Here is a 19,146-nt window from a genome sequence, read left to right as displayed (position 1 = left end):
TTGAAGTACAATTTGTTTCAGAAACTAAAAGACATTCCTTCTATACGTAGATCAATAAATAAGAACTTCAAACTATGCCAAATTTTCGAGATAGGGAATTTCCTGGACTTGGTGAAGGTTTCAAACACAAGAAAATACACAACATTTTTGCACAATTATTTTCATTAAAGTTACCTCTTCCTGCTTTCGGAATTCTACCTCCATCTGTTTGCTGCGGGGCTGATTCTTTCCAATACCATGTCCAGTTATAAAATTGCTGCTGATGTAAGCCAGCTCTGGGTCTTGTTTGCCAGCTTCTTTTATCAACCTAAACACATTTTGGAAGTCACATATAGTTGAGAAAATATGAACTAATGTTTGGGATATCAAACAATACTGAAAATGGGGGTATGGTAGTTGGCTAACTTGCCTATATAGACATATGCAACAACACCCATACTGAAGAAGTAGGTATTAGCAGGCTTTGGGGAACCCCAAGGTTTATAACAGTACAAACCTTTTTAGGAAAAAACAATCCCAGAACAGCCCAATGAGAAATGAGTATGCTCAGTTGCCACAGAATGCTGACTAGTTGGGAGGAAATGAAAAGGAGTGACTGGGATCGTGAACAGGGAGCACTCCAAACGGCAACATTTTGTTGCAGGTGCCACTTGTTAAATAGAATCCTCATGCCTAAAGATGCATTTTACAAGTAACAATTGTTGGAACAGTAGATATTAAAGGGCTAATTTAATAGTTCGTCCCTACTCTACTGTAGAGTTTTTTACTTCTTTCTTCCTGGAGTGATCTCTCATCCAAGAAACTTCAATGCTATGAAATACAAACAAATATCTTCAGAAGTTAAAAAAACCTTTTAAAGCATAATAAACACTTCCTATTGCCTTTCCTTTGTCATGTTGTAGATTAAAGCCTGTAACCGTGAATTAAATTAAAGCAAAAATTTAATATCTTTTTCATTTTCCATACAACTATTTTTCAACTAACTTAATTCATGGTTCAATTTTAAAAAATAAATGTAAATAAAAATCACTTGTTCGTTATTTCATGACTGTTTTTGTCATGTGTCTTATTTCCATTACATATCTTGTATACCACAAATCTACGAATAAATTCATATCTGTAACAAGGCTTTGTTTTTTCCTTGCACAAAGACATGAAAACAGGAACCCATACCACTGTCAAGTGTTTTTAAAACAGAAAGCCACCACTTCTTTTATCTATATATACCCTTATAAACTATACATATATCACTGCTCTTTTTATAACTGATTATATATCACTACCTTTACTTGCATGCCAGATATTTGTGATTAGAAATATTGGGGATGAAATCCAACATCACAACGGAAGTTTACCTCCCCCCCCCCCATATCCCCCAAATCTATTCTGGAAGGTTCCCCAATCCTCTGGATCAGATTCTGAGGGGTGCAGAAGCACGGGGAATGCGTTCCACCAACCATGTCCATTCTGTTGGTTGGCAGACAATGTTGATGTTCACCCCGATTTCTGTTAGAATTATTCAACACTTTTAAAACAGCTGATAGTGGCATATTCTATATTGCCTTACTATATATGTATATATTTAAATCATATAAATGTCTTAAGAAGGAGCAGATACTGCTTCTAGAGTGTCTTCACATTACTTTATATATATATATATATATATATATATATATATATATATATAATCAGCTATATTTTTCCCCTTGTATGCAGTGTGTTTACACAGATTAGCAATTAGGTAGCCTTTATGCAAATGACTATTCCAATGTCTTTTCAGAACAGTTATTCCAGATTAGTACTAATTAGTTCTTTTGTAATCAACAATACATTGGCATTTTACTAAGAAACCATACCTGTTTAGAACAACTGCTGTGTATCTTCTTTCCACAAAAATAATTCCACATAAAATATTAGTAAAGGGAGAAGGAAAATTAGTCTCAGTTTTCTCTTTCTCCTCTATTTCTTCATCCTCATCATCATCTTCAGAATCACTCCAGGACACATAGTTATCCTGATTCCTATTATTATACCACTCAACACTTTCAAACTGTTGCCGTTCATAGGGCTTATATTTACGCAAGATTTCAAGCAGTTTTATTACTTTGGGGGTTACAAATTTCAGGTCAAGTGAGGCAGGCGAGAAGTGCTCTTCACAGAGTGCATGAATTTTCCTTAGGAAAGTATCTGTAAACAATAAAAATTTCCTGTGCAGCTCCTCTTGCTCATGTTTAATGTACTTCTGTAGCTCTCTCACCATCATCCCAGCTACTTTATCTGCACACCAGGGTCCGAGAACAAGCAACACTGCTCGGCAGTCTGATAGTATCTGCAAACAAATTCAATTCAACAGTTTAGAACAGCACAGTAGCAGTTTGCATAGCATATACTGGGCCCTCAAATTCTATATAAAGAAGAAATTATTCTGAATGCCTAAATATTTGCTTCTTTGTAGATAAACTAGCCACATAAACAGGATTTAGTTTTTTCCATAAGTTTCATTTTAGGAGGACACGCGCACACGCACCAAAGACCATTTTGAGTTGAACTGCATCTCTAATTGATCGTGGTTAAAATAATCCATACAGTAGGTTGACATATGACCAAAGAGAAAGTTTGAATGCTAATAGTTTAATATAGAGACATGGGAAATTATTACACAGTTGCGCATCAATTTTTGCCACAGATATTTTGCCAAGGACATTTCTACTTGCAGTTCCATAAAAACAGGATACACATCAAATATGGTTAACCAATGGAATAATGTAAGAACAATGATAGATAAACCATGTGTCTATACCTGTTTAGAAATTACGGTCGAATCTCTCTCTCTACAATGTACAGATATGTTGCAGTCATTCAGAAAAGTAAGTGCATCATCCAGCTCTGTTAACAATCTTTCATAGAGCCCACTTTTGTCAGCATATGGTCCACAATCCACCACAATCTCACATGGCTGAGAAGTATACCTTTAGGATGAAAAACAAAAGGTTTTAACAACCACATCTTTAACAGCTGAGAGTATAAATAAAGGCGTAAGTATAAGAGATTTGAGATTCTTTAAAGCTATAATGGGCTGCAAAAAAAATTAAAAAATCAACATAACCTTATTTTATCAAAATGGATCTAAACTAGATCTTCCAATAAAAAAAATACAGAATCAGTTCACCTTTTCCAACCAAAACTTTAATGATGGCATTCAACATACAGTACAAATGTACAAAAGTATACCTGTCCAAAACCACTAAATCAGTTGCAGTTTCAGCACTGCTCTTGAGAATTTTCTCCAGTTTCTGAATCTTCTCTTCTAACTCTGCTGGATCACATTTCCCATTTAAAATAGAAGCCGTTAATCCCAAGATTCGAGGGCATGATGTACAACTCTCACAAAGCTGAAAAATAAACCAGAATGACTCGGCTATTAATTTGTTCTTAAGTAGAGATGGCACCCAAATCCGGGGGGCAGAGGAGATGAGGGGGTGACTTTGGAGTCCTGTATCTCCTTTTCCAATATGAAAAAAAATCCAGGGGGTGGGGGAGAAAAGATTTACTGGACTCCAGAAAAAGAATGCATGTCTAACCCACACTTACCTGTTAGGACTAGAATTAACCATGTAATAATATGTTGTTATGTAAAGGTAATAATTTATTTTGTTTCAACTAATACACTCTGACGTTAGCGTAGTGCAATGGCTTTGAGTCCCTGAAGGTCAGGCACCATGTGACCAACCCTACATAAGAAAATAATGCAACTTTATCATTCCACTTCATACTTCAAAAGAAAGGAGCCCAATGCCCATTACATAGGAGCTCTACAGAACCATGGATGGACTCAGGTTCACTGATCTCTGCAATGTAATGGCTACTCAGTAAGTTCTCTGCAGTTTTTGATTTAACATTTGGCAATGAGATATTGCCACAATTTTTCTGCCAACTCACCTCCTGGACAGTTTCAAGGAAGCCTGCCAACGCTTAATACACCATCCTGGATAGAAGTAAGGGACAAGGTGATAGCAAAACACATTTGTGAGCTATTGCTGCCCACAGTGGCCACCAATATAAGAGTGCTTGCTCACTGAAGAGGGATTTATTAAATTTATGCCTCCAATTAAAGGAAGAGTCTGAAAGTCAGCCCTAAGAATCCATCAGAAATAATAAATGCCAAGGTGGGTGAAATATGAATGCAAGTACACAAGCCTTTAGTTTGCCTATTTATTATAGTATGTTTTATCAGTTGTTAAACATATAGAGCTGGCGTATAACCTACCTTCATAATTTCTCGATAGGGGTGATCCTGGATTGCAAGATGGCACTCATCAAAAATAAGAAGATTAATGTTTGACAGGGATAAATGTTCATTTTTTAAAATATTCAAAGCAACACGACAGGTCATAACCAGAACCTGAAAAATGAAGAGTTGCAAGATAAAAATGAATGTTATTTCTATAAAAACAGTCAAGGCTTACTCATTTTTAGTTAGCAAGAATATCAGTAATATCAACTAATAATTCTTCTCAATGAACAAATTCAGACTATACCAAAGAATTTGACCTCTCATTTCAACCCCAGACAGCATTAGGTAAAGTGCACTTTAACTCTATTCAAAGGTCACTCAACTGAAGTTACAAAAGTACGTCAATTCCACCTCAATCCTATTCAGGCTTACAAAAATTGTACTTATGGAGAGGAATGGGGACATGCACTCTCAGCCCTGGTCCTCTGCAAAAGAAACATAACCATGTTCAAGCTGAAAGTGATTACAAACTCTGTGCAGTCAGGAACCCAGATAAGACAGTGTTCCCAGTTACAAGGAACTCTGTAACTACATTCAGCTGAATGCAGTTACATTTCCATTGCAGAACTTCCTCATCAACACAAGGAGGTTGAAGATGGAGGGGGTGGGGCTGGAGCATGTGTCCCTACTCTCCTCCACGAGAAGAATTTTTAAACACCTGAATAAAGGTCAACATTCAGAACCAAACTAGGCATTACACTAAACATGCAGATGCCGGTGAAAACATTAGGAGCCCATTTAATTTCCCTTCCTTCTTCTCCATTTGGTAGAAATTATTTTGTATCATAATGCCCAGAGTTCTGCAGTCCTCACTCTCACCAGAGGCAGCGAAGGATTTGGAAAAGAGTTGGGAAAATGCAACCTGCTATGATGACATGATTTAATCTAGAATTTACTGGAAGTTAGACCCACATTTTTATTTTATTTTTGGTGGCAAGCACACGGTCAGTGTAAAGTCTAACTTGGCACTAAGCACACCACATATTACAGAAGCAGTCTCTCTCACATACATAGATTTGATGGATTCTGACTGTATAAGAATATTCAGTGGTCTGACTGTATAAGAATATTCAGCAACTGAGTTACTTCCATTTCTAGCTTACTTTTATACACACTTTCTGGAAAAGTTAACCAACTGAAAGGCATAACATATATCAGCAAACAGATGGAGAGAGGCACCCAGCTCAGAGCAATCCACTGTTCTGGCCACTCTTCCCCTACTACTTCCTTAAGACAAATGTGGGTGGAAAAAAGCAACTTGCAGAATTCACCATGAAGCCTGGCAGGGTACAAACTCCGCACCCCCTCCTCCTCATGGAGCAAGATGGCTTGGCATTACTACTAGCACATACAGCTCTGATCTGGGAGCAGACAAGGAGAACAGCCATACCTTGGGTCTTTCTCTCCCCACCCCCGCCAAATCTACCTCATTCCCTCAAACAGTAGGGGCATTCCAGAGACTGCTTCATTGTGATTGCTTCTCTCTGCAGAGTGAGACCAGCCCAGAGAGCCACTAGGAAGTGGCACTGTGACGCTCTACCCCGAATCATACTAAAGATTCCGGCACAAGCACAGTACATGTTCTATACCAAACCAAAGTTACACACTACCTTTTTTTTGTCAGATAGTTATCAAAGCATTTTTTATGTAAAATATAGTACTAATAAGTTTCTTATGTTGCACTGGTGAGGTGCATCCTGCAAAGAACCACAAGACTGGTGTACATGCTTGTACATCCCCAGTTGTACATGGTGTACATCCCCAGTTAAAATGGATGGGACTATGCTTAATGGTGCCATTCCTCATTGTTTCCCCAGCCACACTCCTCTCTGCCTGTATTTGACTTACAGAGGCTCCATGGTGCAGCTGTGTCATGCTCTCGATACAATAGTGCAATTCTATCTTCATGTAATGGTTCATGCACCTGAGCCTTTTTGCACTGTACAGTGAACCACAAGATTGAGTCTTTCCATATAATACATTTACATTACAATTATAAAAGGGAAATTAGGTTTACATGAATAACTGGCGAAGTGAATGAAAACTAAGAGTTTGAAGAAACCCAATTCTGTGCCTGACTCCAAATACAGCAATTGTATTGCACCATGTAGACACATGGTCTATATATAACCTCATCTCCCAAGTGGTGGTTATAGAAGCTATAAATGTTCAGTTTGGCAGGACATCCTGTATGTACAAAGTAGCATTATTTAACTTGTTCTAATAGATATCACAACACTGAATTTGCTCAAAAAATTAAATCATTCATTAAAATACCTATTAAACTTGTATCCAGTTCTACAACCTTGACATTAAACTGATAAAAGATATATCTGCACTATAAGCTTAAACTGGGTTAAGAGTCATTCCCTCTCCCCAGGGAACTGTAGCTCTATGCAGAAGACTAAGGTTATCTGAGAATTTTCAGTTTTTCACCAAACCACAGTTTCCAAGAGTTTGAGGAAAGCTATAATAGTTAAACTGATTTTTTTATATAAACTATCCACGTTTGTACAGCCGACATACCCTGAGACTGAACAAAGTAATGACTAGAAATAGCACTCTCAAGTACACAGAATTGCAAATTGCACACATTTAAAATCAAACGATGGAAGTATTAATGCTCACTTCAAATAAAGCAGAAAACTGGTTGCCTAATAAAACAAAAAATAGGGGTACCTTACAAGATATTTCCAACATAATCACTACCTTGCCTTCTCACAGCTTCATTCACGGCTGGAGCAAAGAATCAAGATCACCAAGAAGAGGATAACTTTCAAAATAATTTTATTGCAGCTATTACGCTGTTTACATGCTCTTCAGTTTAACTACAAATGAACAACTAGGGGCGCTATCCTATGGCTGCTAGTCAGTGGCTAGATGGCCATAGGACTGGTCAGTTCCTGGAGCCTCCCCACCCCCTTCCCCACCGCCTCATAGGTAGCACGGATCATTCCTGCACTCTGCGTTCATAAGAGCAGCGCGGAGCGGAGGGAAAGGGGGCATTCCTGGGGGCGGAGCGGGGATTTGTAAGTGCTGGTATGACACTTCCTATGCATTGCCTGGTCTTCCCACCCCGCACTCCGATGTCCCACGGCTAGACAGCCAAAATCGGCTGTCTAGCCAAGAATTCAGGGCGGCTGAAGCACGGAGACAATCCCCTCCACGCTCCTCCCGCCGTGCATTGGATAGACGGTCGCCTCCAATTTCAGAGGCAGCTGACTATTCCCACAGGATTTCTCCCTAAACCAAGTATACCAGCTACTCCAAGACAAAGTCAGAGAAAAAGAATGAACTATTAGTCATTAGTGACAGCAATAAGCAAATACCAAAACAAAAAATGAAACAAAAATCAAGTTGCCACCAAAATTCCTAACAGGGGGAAAATGTATTCTTATAGCACAAGTGTATACATATTTACTCAGAAGTAAGTTCCACTTTGTTCACTGGGGGTTACTTCCAGGTAAGTGGATACAGGATTGCAGTTCTGTTGATTTCAGTTCCAGAGATGTGAAAACCAAACAGACCACTTTTGGGGCTGAACAGTTTAGGAAAGTATGAAACACAGGAAAGTATGGACAGGCAACGGTTTCTTTTCATTCAAACAATGGGAAAGGGGGTCAGTCAGCAATAACATCTGATATGGCATAAGGAAGCTGCCATGCAAAATAAACAAAAAGCTCCACTGCACATTTTGTATTTTGCACAGTATTTTGAAATCAGAGAATCTTAAAACTACGGCACTGATTTATAATGTTTATGATGTATTAATCCACCTTACCTGGTATTTAGTAAATTCTTGGTTCCATCTCTCTTTTGTCCATGCTTCAGTTATTTCTAAACTTGAATACTCTCCGACCTTGAGATCTGAGTGAGTCCTAACAGTTGACACTTGCTGAGCAACTTGATTTGCTTTATGGAAAAAGATGGAACAGGTAGCAAAATGCCTATATTGAAATGGTTTCTCAAGTATACAAACAATTTCAGTATTATGCTGACTAGATGTACCAAGGCCAGACGCTACTCAGTTATGTTAACCTGTTTCTTACATTAAATAACACCATGACAACATATTTTACCCAAATCCTTAAGTCAAAGATTCATTCCTGTAACTTCAACCTCATCTTGCCCGATATGAACTTTGACAAAATTCATGACAAAAGTTTTTTCATTTTAGTTATTATTTTATTTAAAATACTATTTATTTATTAAAACATTTTAAAACTGGCCATCCTTTCCGATACTAGTATTACCCTTTTACTGTATAATTAGAACATTTATCAGACACCTATTGATTAATTTACATTGCATCCTTACCAGAGTTGACCAAGAATACTGTTCTTCTCCCATTTTTGTTGAAATCTCCCCTGATCTGATAAGACAGTTCTTTAATGAGTAGTACTGCAATAAAAGTCTTCCCTGAGCCAGTGTTTAAACAGACTATTGTATTATGATCCAGAGCTGCTTCAAGCAGTTCAACCTGTATTGGTAAATAAAAATGTTTTATTTTTAAAAATCCCCCAAATTACACACAGACAAGTCTTCAGACGTATCAATGGAAGATTGCCAAAGATGTAGATGTTGCTCTGACATACTACCTAAGTCAGCATCTAAAGCATTTTGGGGGGCTTAGAAATATATTAAAAACACATGGAACAGTTGCATTACAATAGAGTGTCATATATTTTCAAGGGATGATCCTGTCTATGAGCAGGATGATACATCTTAAGGTTCTTATTCCCAGAAAACCTATTCCAATGTAATTTTGCTGTGTGGATGAGCTCTTAGGTGCAATTACAGAAAGGTTACAATATAAGCAGCAAATGATCTGCTTAGGTCACCTCTAAAATTATTCACTATTCAAACCTTTGCAGCAACTGAAATTATGTGAAACAAAGATTTAATTTTCCCATACCACTTTAAAAAGTAGAGTAATGTGCATTTCTGAAACTTTAACTTTCAGAAATGTTATGTTTTACACTCTGGATCACGCAGTCTATTCTAATACCTTAAACACAGGAACAAGGATCAGTAAGATGCATAGAAAAAACACTTCCATTCATGCATAAGGAAGGAGGACTCCTATTTCCATTTGTTTTCCCTCCCCTTTCTCACTGCAGCCACCTGCATTGCAGTCACAAGCCATCTGGGCAGAGGGTCAGGGAATCCTCTGCACTCGGGAGTGGCTTAGAGGGGTGGGGAAGGAAGAGACTGCAGCAAGGGGGGAATGTGAAAACCCAAATACACACATGGATTTGGTTCGCACATCATGATAAAGCAGGGTTCCTCCAGAACTCTGGCTTATCATGTATGAGCAGCATGCTTGTACACACTCCCCAATCATTCCTACAGCTAAACAAACTGAGGATCTTCCATCTGCAGCTCTTGTAGAATGCACATAATTAATAGACACAGACACAGTCAGGGCCAGAAATACTGGAACAAGGATAACTGTTTTGGCAGTTGGCCTCCGTACACCACCACACTGAAGCTGAAAGGAAACACACCCAGATGGGAGCAAAGTCAGGACTTTCAGCTGTAATTCAAGGGGTGTGACAAAAGTGGGGCACTAACCATCCAGGAAGGACAGCCAGTGGCATACACACACACTCATCATTGGTGGCTCATAAGTAATGGAACAAACCAACATCATTTCAAACTGAAGGATCGCTTTTAATACCTGGATGAAAATCCTTTGCAGTCAATGACTGCCTGAAGTCTGGAACCCATGGACATGACCAAATGCTGAGTTTCCCCCCTCAAGATGCTTTGCCAGGCCTTTACTGCAGCTGCCTTCAGCTGCTGCTTGTTTGTGGGACTTTCTGCCTTCAGTCTTGTCTTCAGTAAGTGAAAAGCATGCTCTGTTGGGTTGAGATCAGGTGACTGACTTGGCCACTGAGGAACATCCCACTTCTTTGCCTGGAGAAACTCTTGGGTAGCTTTTGCTGTCTGTTTTGGGTCATTATCCATCTGCAATATGAAGCGGTGTCCTATCAGTTTGGTAGCATTCGGCTGAATCTGAGCAGAAAGTATAGCCCTATACACTTCAGAATTCATCCTGCTGCTTTTATCAGCAGTCAGGTCATCAACAAACACCACTGACCCAGCTCCATTGGCAGCCATACATGCTCATGCCATAACACTGCCTCCACCATGTTTGACAGATGATGTGGTATGCCTTGGATCATGAGCTGTTCTTTCCCCTCTCCATACTTTTCTCTTCCCATCATTCTGGTACAAGGTAATCTTGGTTTCATCAGTCCAAAGAATCTTATTCCAGAACTGGGCAGGCTTTTTTAGGTGATTGCTGGCAAAGGCTAATCTGGCATTTCAGTTCTTGAGGGTTACCAGTGGTTTACACCTTGTTGTGAAGCCTCTGTATTTACATTCATAAAGCTGTCTCTTGACTGTAGATGTTGACAATGACATGCCTACCTCCACAAGAGCGTTCTTGACCTGGCTAGATGTTGTGAAAGGGTTCACCGTGAGCAGAATTCTGCGGTCATCCACTTTAGTTGTCTTCCGTGGTCTGCCAGGCCTTTTGCTGTTGCTGAGCTTGCCAGTTAATTCCTTCTTTTTCAGGATGTTCCAAACGATTGTATTGGCCACTCCCACTGTTTTTGCTATCTCTCTGATGGGTTTTGTTTCTTCAGCCTAATGATGGCCTCCTTCACTCGCATGGACACCTCTTTGGACCTCATGTTGGGAGTCCCAGTGAACAGCTACCAAATGCAAATGTAACACTCAGAACCACCTCCAGGCCTTTTATCTGCTTGGTTGGTCATGGGGTACCCAGCAAACAGGCCACATCTGGCCATGCAGCTGCTTGTCAGCCATTCGTTCCATTACTTATGAGCCACCAACAATGGGGGGGGGGTGTATGCCACCAGCTGTACTTCCTGACTGGTTAGTGCCCCAATTTTGTCAAACCCCTTGAATTACAGCTGAAAGTTCTGGCTTCGCTCCCATCTGGGTGTGTTTCCCGTTAGCAAATAAGAAAAAGAATGAACCATAGTGAAAAGATACTCCAACAGAAATACAAGTAAGGCATGGCCAGTCTCCAAGGAGCAGCCAGATTTCCATTTGCTTTAAAATATTAGCATAGTTATTAGTACCTGATATTTTCTTGGTGTGTAAATGTTATCATGAATTGCTTCTTGTTGCCAAGGTAGTCCAAAAAAAGGACCCATTGGGGAGGAAGCAGGGGTCATGAGTTGTAGTCCTGCCATGCTGAGGGACTGCAAAGCAGGGTTTTTCATTCATTCATCCAGTGTTTCTTTCATTGCATTTTTGTTCCAGCACAGCTTACTATGAAAGGGGAGAAAGAGCATTAAAATCATATACTAAGCAAATGGTTGGTTATTCATATATAAACAAAGCATATAAACATACATAAGGTTTTATATATCACATGTATAAGCACTTTGATTACTGAAAGTGTCATGTAAGTACTTACAGCAGCTATGTAAAGTAGGCATGTCCCCATAATGCAGATGGGGAATTGATGCGGACAGTGGGTGGGTTTGCACGTCATGCTAAGCCACCCTGTGAACAAACCATGATGGGTTGATTGTTTGCAGAAGAACCCATGGTACACCTGGCAGATGATCGGGCTTGCTGTGGCTTGTTCTCCCCCTCCTCCAGCCGGTTCTAGCATGTATCCCAAACAGCCCATCTTGTCTCCTTGTCCCAGGCCCCCTCCCTGCTCCAACTGCTACCCCTTTTTGCTCCCCAGTTTTGTTTTGTTTTTTTGGGGTGCCTCAAAGATGCGCAAATGGGGTCATAATAATAATTTTAAAAAATATTTTTGATGGTCTTTTGCAAGAGTGTACTTATGGCTGTCCAATATGTGTTGTGTTGCCTGGTCAATTTCCTTGTATGTTTCAGCTCTTAAAAGAAGCAACCAAGTGGAGTAGGTAACATACAAGGAAACTGACAAGATGAGGCTGCATATAGACTAATTTGCAAAGGACTGGGGGAGAAATAACAGTAAGAGAAAGGAGGGACCCAGTAGCACAATTCAGAAGCATCGGAAATTGGGGGGAAAGGTGAATGGAGTGAGTGCACCAAAAGCTAGGGGGAACAATATATCCCTCTTGAAAACGTGATCCTCTTGCTTTTAAGTGTTGAACTGATACGCCTAAGTGTCCTCCACATTTTCAGCACTTCCCCGAGTCTCCAGCGACTCCAGAAAGAGGAGATATTAACTCCCCGCTCTTCATTTTTCGCTGCTCCTTTTCAGAGCAGTTACTGCAATTCAGTGGATGTGCACAAATCAGTATCAGTATTCTACTGACACAATAGACTGCTGTTTCAACCCCCACACACATTTCCTTTTGAAATTACTAGAAATATCCAACAATTCTTGTAAAAGTAGAATTTTGGTAGCTGCTGATCAAGTTGATACATAAATACTGTTAAAGTCTTTATTTTTATTATTTAGTCACAACTAATACAATCCACATTTCTCTTCCAAAGAAATTACTTGTTAGAAATGCCAGTGTGAAGTGCAATATTCAAGCCGATATGAATGTTTGTTAGGTGCCATAGACTTACTGTATTAATTTCTGTGACCTCTGTGTATATGTTCTCTGAACTGCATTTTGACACCATTATATCCACTTATAGGCTAATTACATCACTGCCAAGCTCCTGCTCAATCAATAGAAGAATGAGTTAGAGGAGAATGAGCTAAACTAGCATTAAAACATTTACAAGTAAGGCATTCAACTGCAATATTTCAATCAAAATTTATAAGTCCACATTCCTATGTTCCATTTTATAATATTCATATAAGTGATTCATACATAAAATGTTATCTGCATTACTAAATCTGAAGTAAAATGTTATTTTAAAGAAGAATAAGGGGCCAAAATAGTTGGTTACGTGCATCTTTAGATGTGTCAAGCTCTCCTTGCAATTATAGCTATCAGTTTGCAAGGGGGTACTGAGAAAAGTGTGTGTGTGTGGGGGGGGTAGAAGTAGGAAACTCCCATACGAGCAGCAGCATATGCATGATGGGATAGGGAGAATGCAGCAGGTGACTTACTGGCGAAAAGTATTTTAGGTCTCTCAAACTGTTCAAAAACTAAGTGAAGAAAATTAACAAGTTAAGCAATTATGTTACAGCATAAATCTTTAAGCTTAAAAACAAGAAGAATTGAAACTTTAGAATGTGTGTCTTCCTTCATAGAAATGAGAAATCGTGTTACTAGATTGTTTCTAATTCAGCCAGAGAATGTCTCTATTCAGCCAGAGCATGTCTGTTATTGGGTGGATTAAAAATAATAACAAATGAATGAAAAATAAATTAAAAGGATAAGGATGCTTCATCTTAATTAAAAAATACAAAAGAGTATTCTTTTTTTTTTTAATCAGCACTGTTGAACATGGACAATATATTACATTATTCTAATATATTGTACCTATAGCTACACAAAATGTTTTGTGATGGTGGAGGTGGGGAGTTGCAGCAAAAGGTGCCATTTCAGGGGGCACACAATTTTCTCTGTAAGACAGCTCTCCCCTAGAAAAAAGTCATATTTTAATACAGAAAATAGGTCTGTACCTTTCTCTTGGCAAAGCACTTTGCAAGAGAGGGGAAGGGATTGTGCTGGGAATCTCACTGCAGTTTGTCTTCTTTAGAATGACTATAATAGCTACTGTATCCCTTTTCACTAGTAGGCACCTCTTTGCAGACAACACACTTAACACCCAGATATCAGAGAGCAGGGCTGGCAGGCATAGTCCTGCTCCCCCTCCATGCACACCATCAACATGTAAAGGGTTTTTTAACAAAAGGAAATACCAACGGCAGTGTAGTGTCAACTAGCTGCTGAGAAAGGAGAAGGGACTGCACTGCAGATTACCCCCTTTAAAGTAGCAGACCATTTCTACTGCAAGGAAAGTCAACATTTTCGCCCCAGGTCACTTTCACCCTCTTCATGGGGGTGACGTTTTCATGAAAAGCAAGAAACTAGATGTAATTGGCTTGGATCCTGAGAACCATGAGTTGTGTTCCGCTCACAGAATGCAGCATTCTTAACACCTCCTCCTCATGCAGCTGGAGAGGAGACCTGGCATCAACAGAATATCCCCCACCACTTGTGTGAGCAGAAGTGCATCTCCACTTGCACTAGACACCAACCCAGCATAATTTTTGCAAGGGGTTTTTAAGGATGCAATCAAAAAGTGGGGTATTTTTAAATAAATAAAAAACTAGAAAGCAGTGTAATTGTTCTCTATCACAATTTAAAAACAAATAAAACTTAGCTTTAAAACATCTCAGAGTAGTCTTTTGATATACAAAAGCAGCAAGGATGATGACTCCCATTCACTCTACATGCTGAACAAAAATATCTATATTTATCAAGATTACTAAAGCAGCAAAAATGCCAGCTATTCTAGAAGATGGAAAAGCTGAATTGTATTTTAAAATAACCTTTTCTGTCACAAAAATTTAAACATTAAAAATGCACACAGATAAGTCAAATATTTAATAGACACAATACATTGGCCACATTTTATGCTATTAAATTAATGAGTACTTCCAACTCTTATAAACCATTCAGGAAAATAATAGCATTCTTATGATACATCATTATTAAAAAATAAACTAATTAAAAGGAAACAATCTTAATGAGAACTTCTACCCAGCTAGTGTTAAAAAGTTAACCAAGAACCAGACCTTAGCATTATTTCAGAGCATTTTTTCTACCTTGAATCCCGATATTGAGCTTTTCCAGAGTTTCCAAGCCTGTAATTTTGTTTCAACCTAGGTATCCTAGAAGGCAATATAAAGACAGCACATTTTAACATAAACTCTAATAAAACCTAAGAATGCCATGTGGTAGTCTACTGTTTTGCATTTAATATTTAACTCTGGTGTAAAAGCACATTACCCTTCAAAATCTAAACTTCATATGGTCTTTTTGGCCAAGAATACAGACAGTGAGTGTCTGAAAGATCAGTTCAGGACTTGAACATATTTGCATATTTTTACTTTATCTGCTAAAGAAATTGTTCACCAATATCAATTCAATTTACAGCTGCTTCTGTGTCACTGTTTCTTTCACTAGGAAAATAAGATCTAAAAGAAACATAATATTCACTGTGTTATAGTATAGTGATATCTCTCCATTTCATAGTAAACTTCAAACAACTGCAACTCTGTTCACACTGAAAAAAACATACACAAAAACAGAGAGCCATTACCAGTGTTTGTGTAACCATGTAAAAAGGCAGTGCATTGGAAAAATGCTTCACTATTGTCTATGAGAACAGTACAAAAATCAATCAACACTTCTTAGTGTTAAAATTAAATGTTAATGGGCTTTTAGTTTTCTGTTTGCCATGGGCAGTATCTGCAGCACTGAATTTCAGTGGCAAATCACCACTTTTTCCCTTTGCCTAGCAAACGCTAACGACATTACGCTAGCATTGGTTCATGCTAGCACAGTAACAGCATTGGATACTACCCACGGTACCTAAGCAACTTGAAAAAGTAAAATTAGATTTGTACAGTGCAGTCCAGCCTTCCTCAGCTTGGTGTCCCCCAAGTGCATTGATGTACAACTCTTATAATCTCCAGCCAAACATGGCCAATGGCCATCCTGGCTGGGGATGGGAGTTGTACATCAACATAGCTGGAGGGCACCAGGTTGAGGAAGGCTGGTTTAGTCCAAAAATAACCTATTTAACAAAGAGCAAGCCAAAGTTCATCCACAGAAGTTGAAAAGTCAACTCGCCACAAGTGAAGAATATTTCGGCAATTGTCAACTGCTGTTTTAGTGTGTGGATGTTCATGCAGCCGACCAGGATAGAGTTCCCAAACAAAGGATCTAGCAAGACGTGTTAAGTTTACCTTCTCAGCTGTGACCCACTCCAATGGTGGAACATCACACCCACCACAATACAGACGGTTATTCTACCAAAAGGGGATAAAGATATAGCATAAGCTGTGATTAGAGCCGCACCACTCTAATAATATTATTAATTTATTATTATTATTATTATTATTATTATTTAGAGGGTAGAGAAACAAATTTTGAACTGATTATGCCATGCTGCAAGCGAAGAGACCATATTTTGACAGTGGGGGAAATCACACTAAAGGAGGAAGCAGATGGCTTGACCAGAGAGCTATAACCAACACAAAACCATTATCAGTCCGGCTGTAGTTCTGCCCACACTTCCTGTAATAAATAAGGCCATGCCAGCAAACACATTGCCAGCCCCCCATTTTTGGCACAGACATACACACTGTATAAACCTGTTATGTCACATAAAGTGAGGGTGATAATGCTTTTGTAAAACTCACACTATCCCTTGTCAACTTCTGGGTCCCATTTGCAACACATACAAGTTGTTGCAAGTTTGTGCAACTGTGTGTGTGTAGGAAAGTGCTCTCTCACTTTTGGGAAGAACTACTGCCTTCCATCTAGCAAAATTTCACTGAATAGAAGCAGTTTTAGTCTACAGTGGGCACAAAGGATAGACAAATGTAATGCTGTCTTTTATTGCATTTTGAACAAAGAAATCTCATTGGTTTTTCCTACTATGCCTATCTTGGCACCTTGAACATTAGTAATGAATTACTACAGTTGGCAAAAATATCTGAGATGAAAATTGAGAGGCATGGTTCCTCCCCAAAATCCACTGACAAGTTACTTTATTTTGATAGTGTATTTTGCATTTACCCAAGCAAAAACAGGAGAACGGAAGTGTAACTGACAGGAATGGAATTGCAGACTACGGCCCTCAGTGCAGCAGACCCTTTCAGTTCCTAAACTAACATACTGCTAGACAGGCTTCATACCAAAGACTGAGCCAAGTTCTAGTACAGAACTACAAGCTTACTTCACATTAGCATGTCAATAGGTTTGTCTCCTCTGGACAAAAGGCCTGTGGCAGCAGTCAACCAGCCTGCTGTCTGATGGCCAAAAGCACACACAATTTGCTTGCAAGTATGGTCTTACAGCAGGAACAATCTATTCCAATCAGTCACCAGTAAGTTAATGTTACATACACTGGAAATCTTATCTAATGTATGGGAGGAAATATCTACACAAGGTACAAAGCATGTTTGTTTTCTTTTTCCTTATAGTTCTTCATGTGCACATGTCAAGAGGAAAGACTGTGATACCATATTACAAAGAATATGTCTCATTTAAAAGTATTCTTAATTTTGTAGCTACTCACTTCATTGTAGCATGCTGTCCAGTAATGTATTCTAAAAATATTGCAGAAGCTAATTGCTACATATTGCTTCTTGGACTACTTCCAGGCAGCACTGGTCCTTTAAAACACAGGCATTTGCAGATATGGTACTTCCCTAAAAACTATTTTATTCTTACTGCTAAACATACTGAAACCTATTCAAATTATATCTTAAAATTCAAAGGCAATGAAGTTCCTTATATGCAAATCAAAAGCTTCTTTTGAAATGCATCTCATTTTTCAGGATGCATTACTACAACACCAATGCCACCACAACAAACAACAACACTATTGTGGGCATTTTAAAATACAAAATCTGTCAGAGCTGCTGCTTGAAATAAGCCAATAAGAGATTTAACACAATTTTCCCCACCCTTAAAATTATTCACCTAAGTTAAAAAAAAAATGATAAAATTGAGTCTTATCTTGCAATCAGATCTGCATAGTCAATTGCTGAAACAAAGTCTTACAAATGTAAGTTTCCTTCTCCAACAAAGCTTGAGGCAAGTGGTAGAGTTGAAGTCGTTTCAGAGCCTCTGTAATTTTTACTTCATAGAATGTAGCAGCAGCTGCCATGGGCCCATGTGGGGGCTCCAGCACAAGATTTGCATAAATGTAAATCATATACCTCTCTTTTCTACACTGCTTAGATGGAAGTGGCAAAATGCCAACATGTTCAAAGGAACTGTACTGATTTTTGTGTTCTCTCTTTGCAAGGCTCTTGCTTTGAAATTCCTCTTGTTAAGGACAGGCTGTGCCACATTTATTACCAATATTTGCTTTTTAAAGTATACTCTTCCAACTTAAGAGAATGATCAGCCCAACCTAATTTCCTTAAACATGTGCTTTTAAAATGTCATTTTAAATACACTAAACTTGTTGGATGATATGGGTCTTGGCATCTGCATGGTCTTTTTTCCACAGAGCATAGTACACCTCCCTCACCACTATCCCTCCCCCCATCAATTTGCACTGGAAAGCTTCCAGCACCTGAGCAACCTCCCAGAGGTGAAGCCAGTGGCTGCTGATGGTTTCCTGCTCAGACTTACAACCCTATGAATACAGCTGCAGGGGGGTTGTACCTTTTGTCCACATTGAACAATTCCCTTCAGTGGAACCCCTTGACCAGCTGATGTGGGCAACTCTTAACAATCTAGCAATTGGATCACTTTTGGGGACAAAGGGCAGCTATATGTGTATTGTCATCTTTTTGCACGTGAGAAACAATATCCATTGCAGAGGCCTGGAATGAAATATGGCCCATGGACCTAAACACTGCAACAATTATCAATCACCATAAGACATCCAACTTTATGACATACTCCAAATCTTTGCTTTTCACATCCTGTACAAAGTCTACAATCTTGTCTTGATTTCAAGACGGTAGCTGTATGAAGTCTATTGCAGCAAAAAACAACAACAACCAAGAGTCTTGTGGTGCCTTAAAGACTAATTTATTTTTGACTAGCATAAGTTTTTGTGGACTATAGTCCACTTCATAGATGCATGGAGTATTATGGAGAGTTTCAAGGTTATATAGACTAGGTTTGCTGACATGATAAACCAAGGTTCCTCTGGCTTTACTTTTGGTCCACTATTTCTTTAGCGGGTCCCACTTGGAGTGGGAGCGATCG

The 19,146-nt window shown here is 38.9% G+C and overlaps 1 protein-coding gene across 5 annotated transcripts in view; it reads right to left on the bottom strand.

Annotated features, from left to right (window-relative positions):
* The window catches only part of DICER1 (dicer 1, ribonuclease III), a 61,958-nt gene that overhangs the window by 35,142 nt on the left and 7,670 nt on the right, over positions 1-19,146 (bottom strand). For 2 of the 5 annotated variants that reach the window (XM_084839789.1, XM_084839800.1), the window contains exons 2-11: positions 15,012-15,077; positions 12,851-12,946; positions 11,410-11,602; positions 8,612-8,774; positions 8,076-8,206; positions 4,268-4,402; positions 3,232-3,392; positions 2,801-2,969; positions 1,857-2,329; positions 175-307 (exon numbers count right to left, since the gene is read on the bottom strand). In XM_084839789.1, coding sequence (XP_084695915.1) covers positions 175-307; positions 1,857-2,329; positions 2,801-2,969; positions 3,232-3,392; positions 4,268-4,402; positions 8,076-8,206; positions 8,612-8,774; positions 11,410-11,553 — 1,509 coding nt within the window. In that variant the 5' untranslated portion in view covers positions 11,554-11,602; positions 12,851-12,946; positions 15,012-15,077. Of the gene's footprint in view, positions 1-174; positions 308-1,856; positions 2,330-2,800; positions 2,970-3,231; positions 3,393-4,267; positions 4,403-8,075; positions 8,207-8,611; positions 8,775-11,409; positions 11,647-12,850; positions 12,947-15,011; positions 15,085-19,146 lie in introns of those variants that run through there. The other 3 variants (XM_084839811.1, XM_084839821.1, XM_084839830.1) reach the window with 3 other exon arrangements.

The sequence above is a fragment of the Heloderma suspectum genome, chromosome 1 (genome assembly GCF_057233095.1).
Source record: "Heloderma suspectum isolate Gila_16-S chromosome 1, 16-S_ref, whole genome shotgun sequence".
Classification (NCBI taxonomy): Eukaryota; Metazoa; Chordata; class Lepidosauria; order Squamata; family Helodermatidae; genus Heloderma; species Heloderma suspectum.
This window is presented reverse-complemented; position numbering and strand designations above follow the sequence as displayed.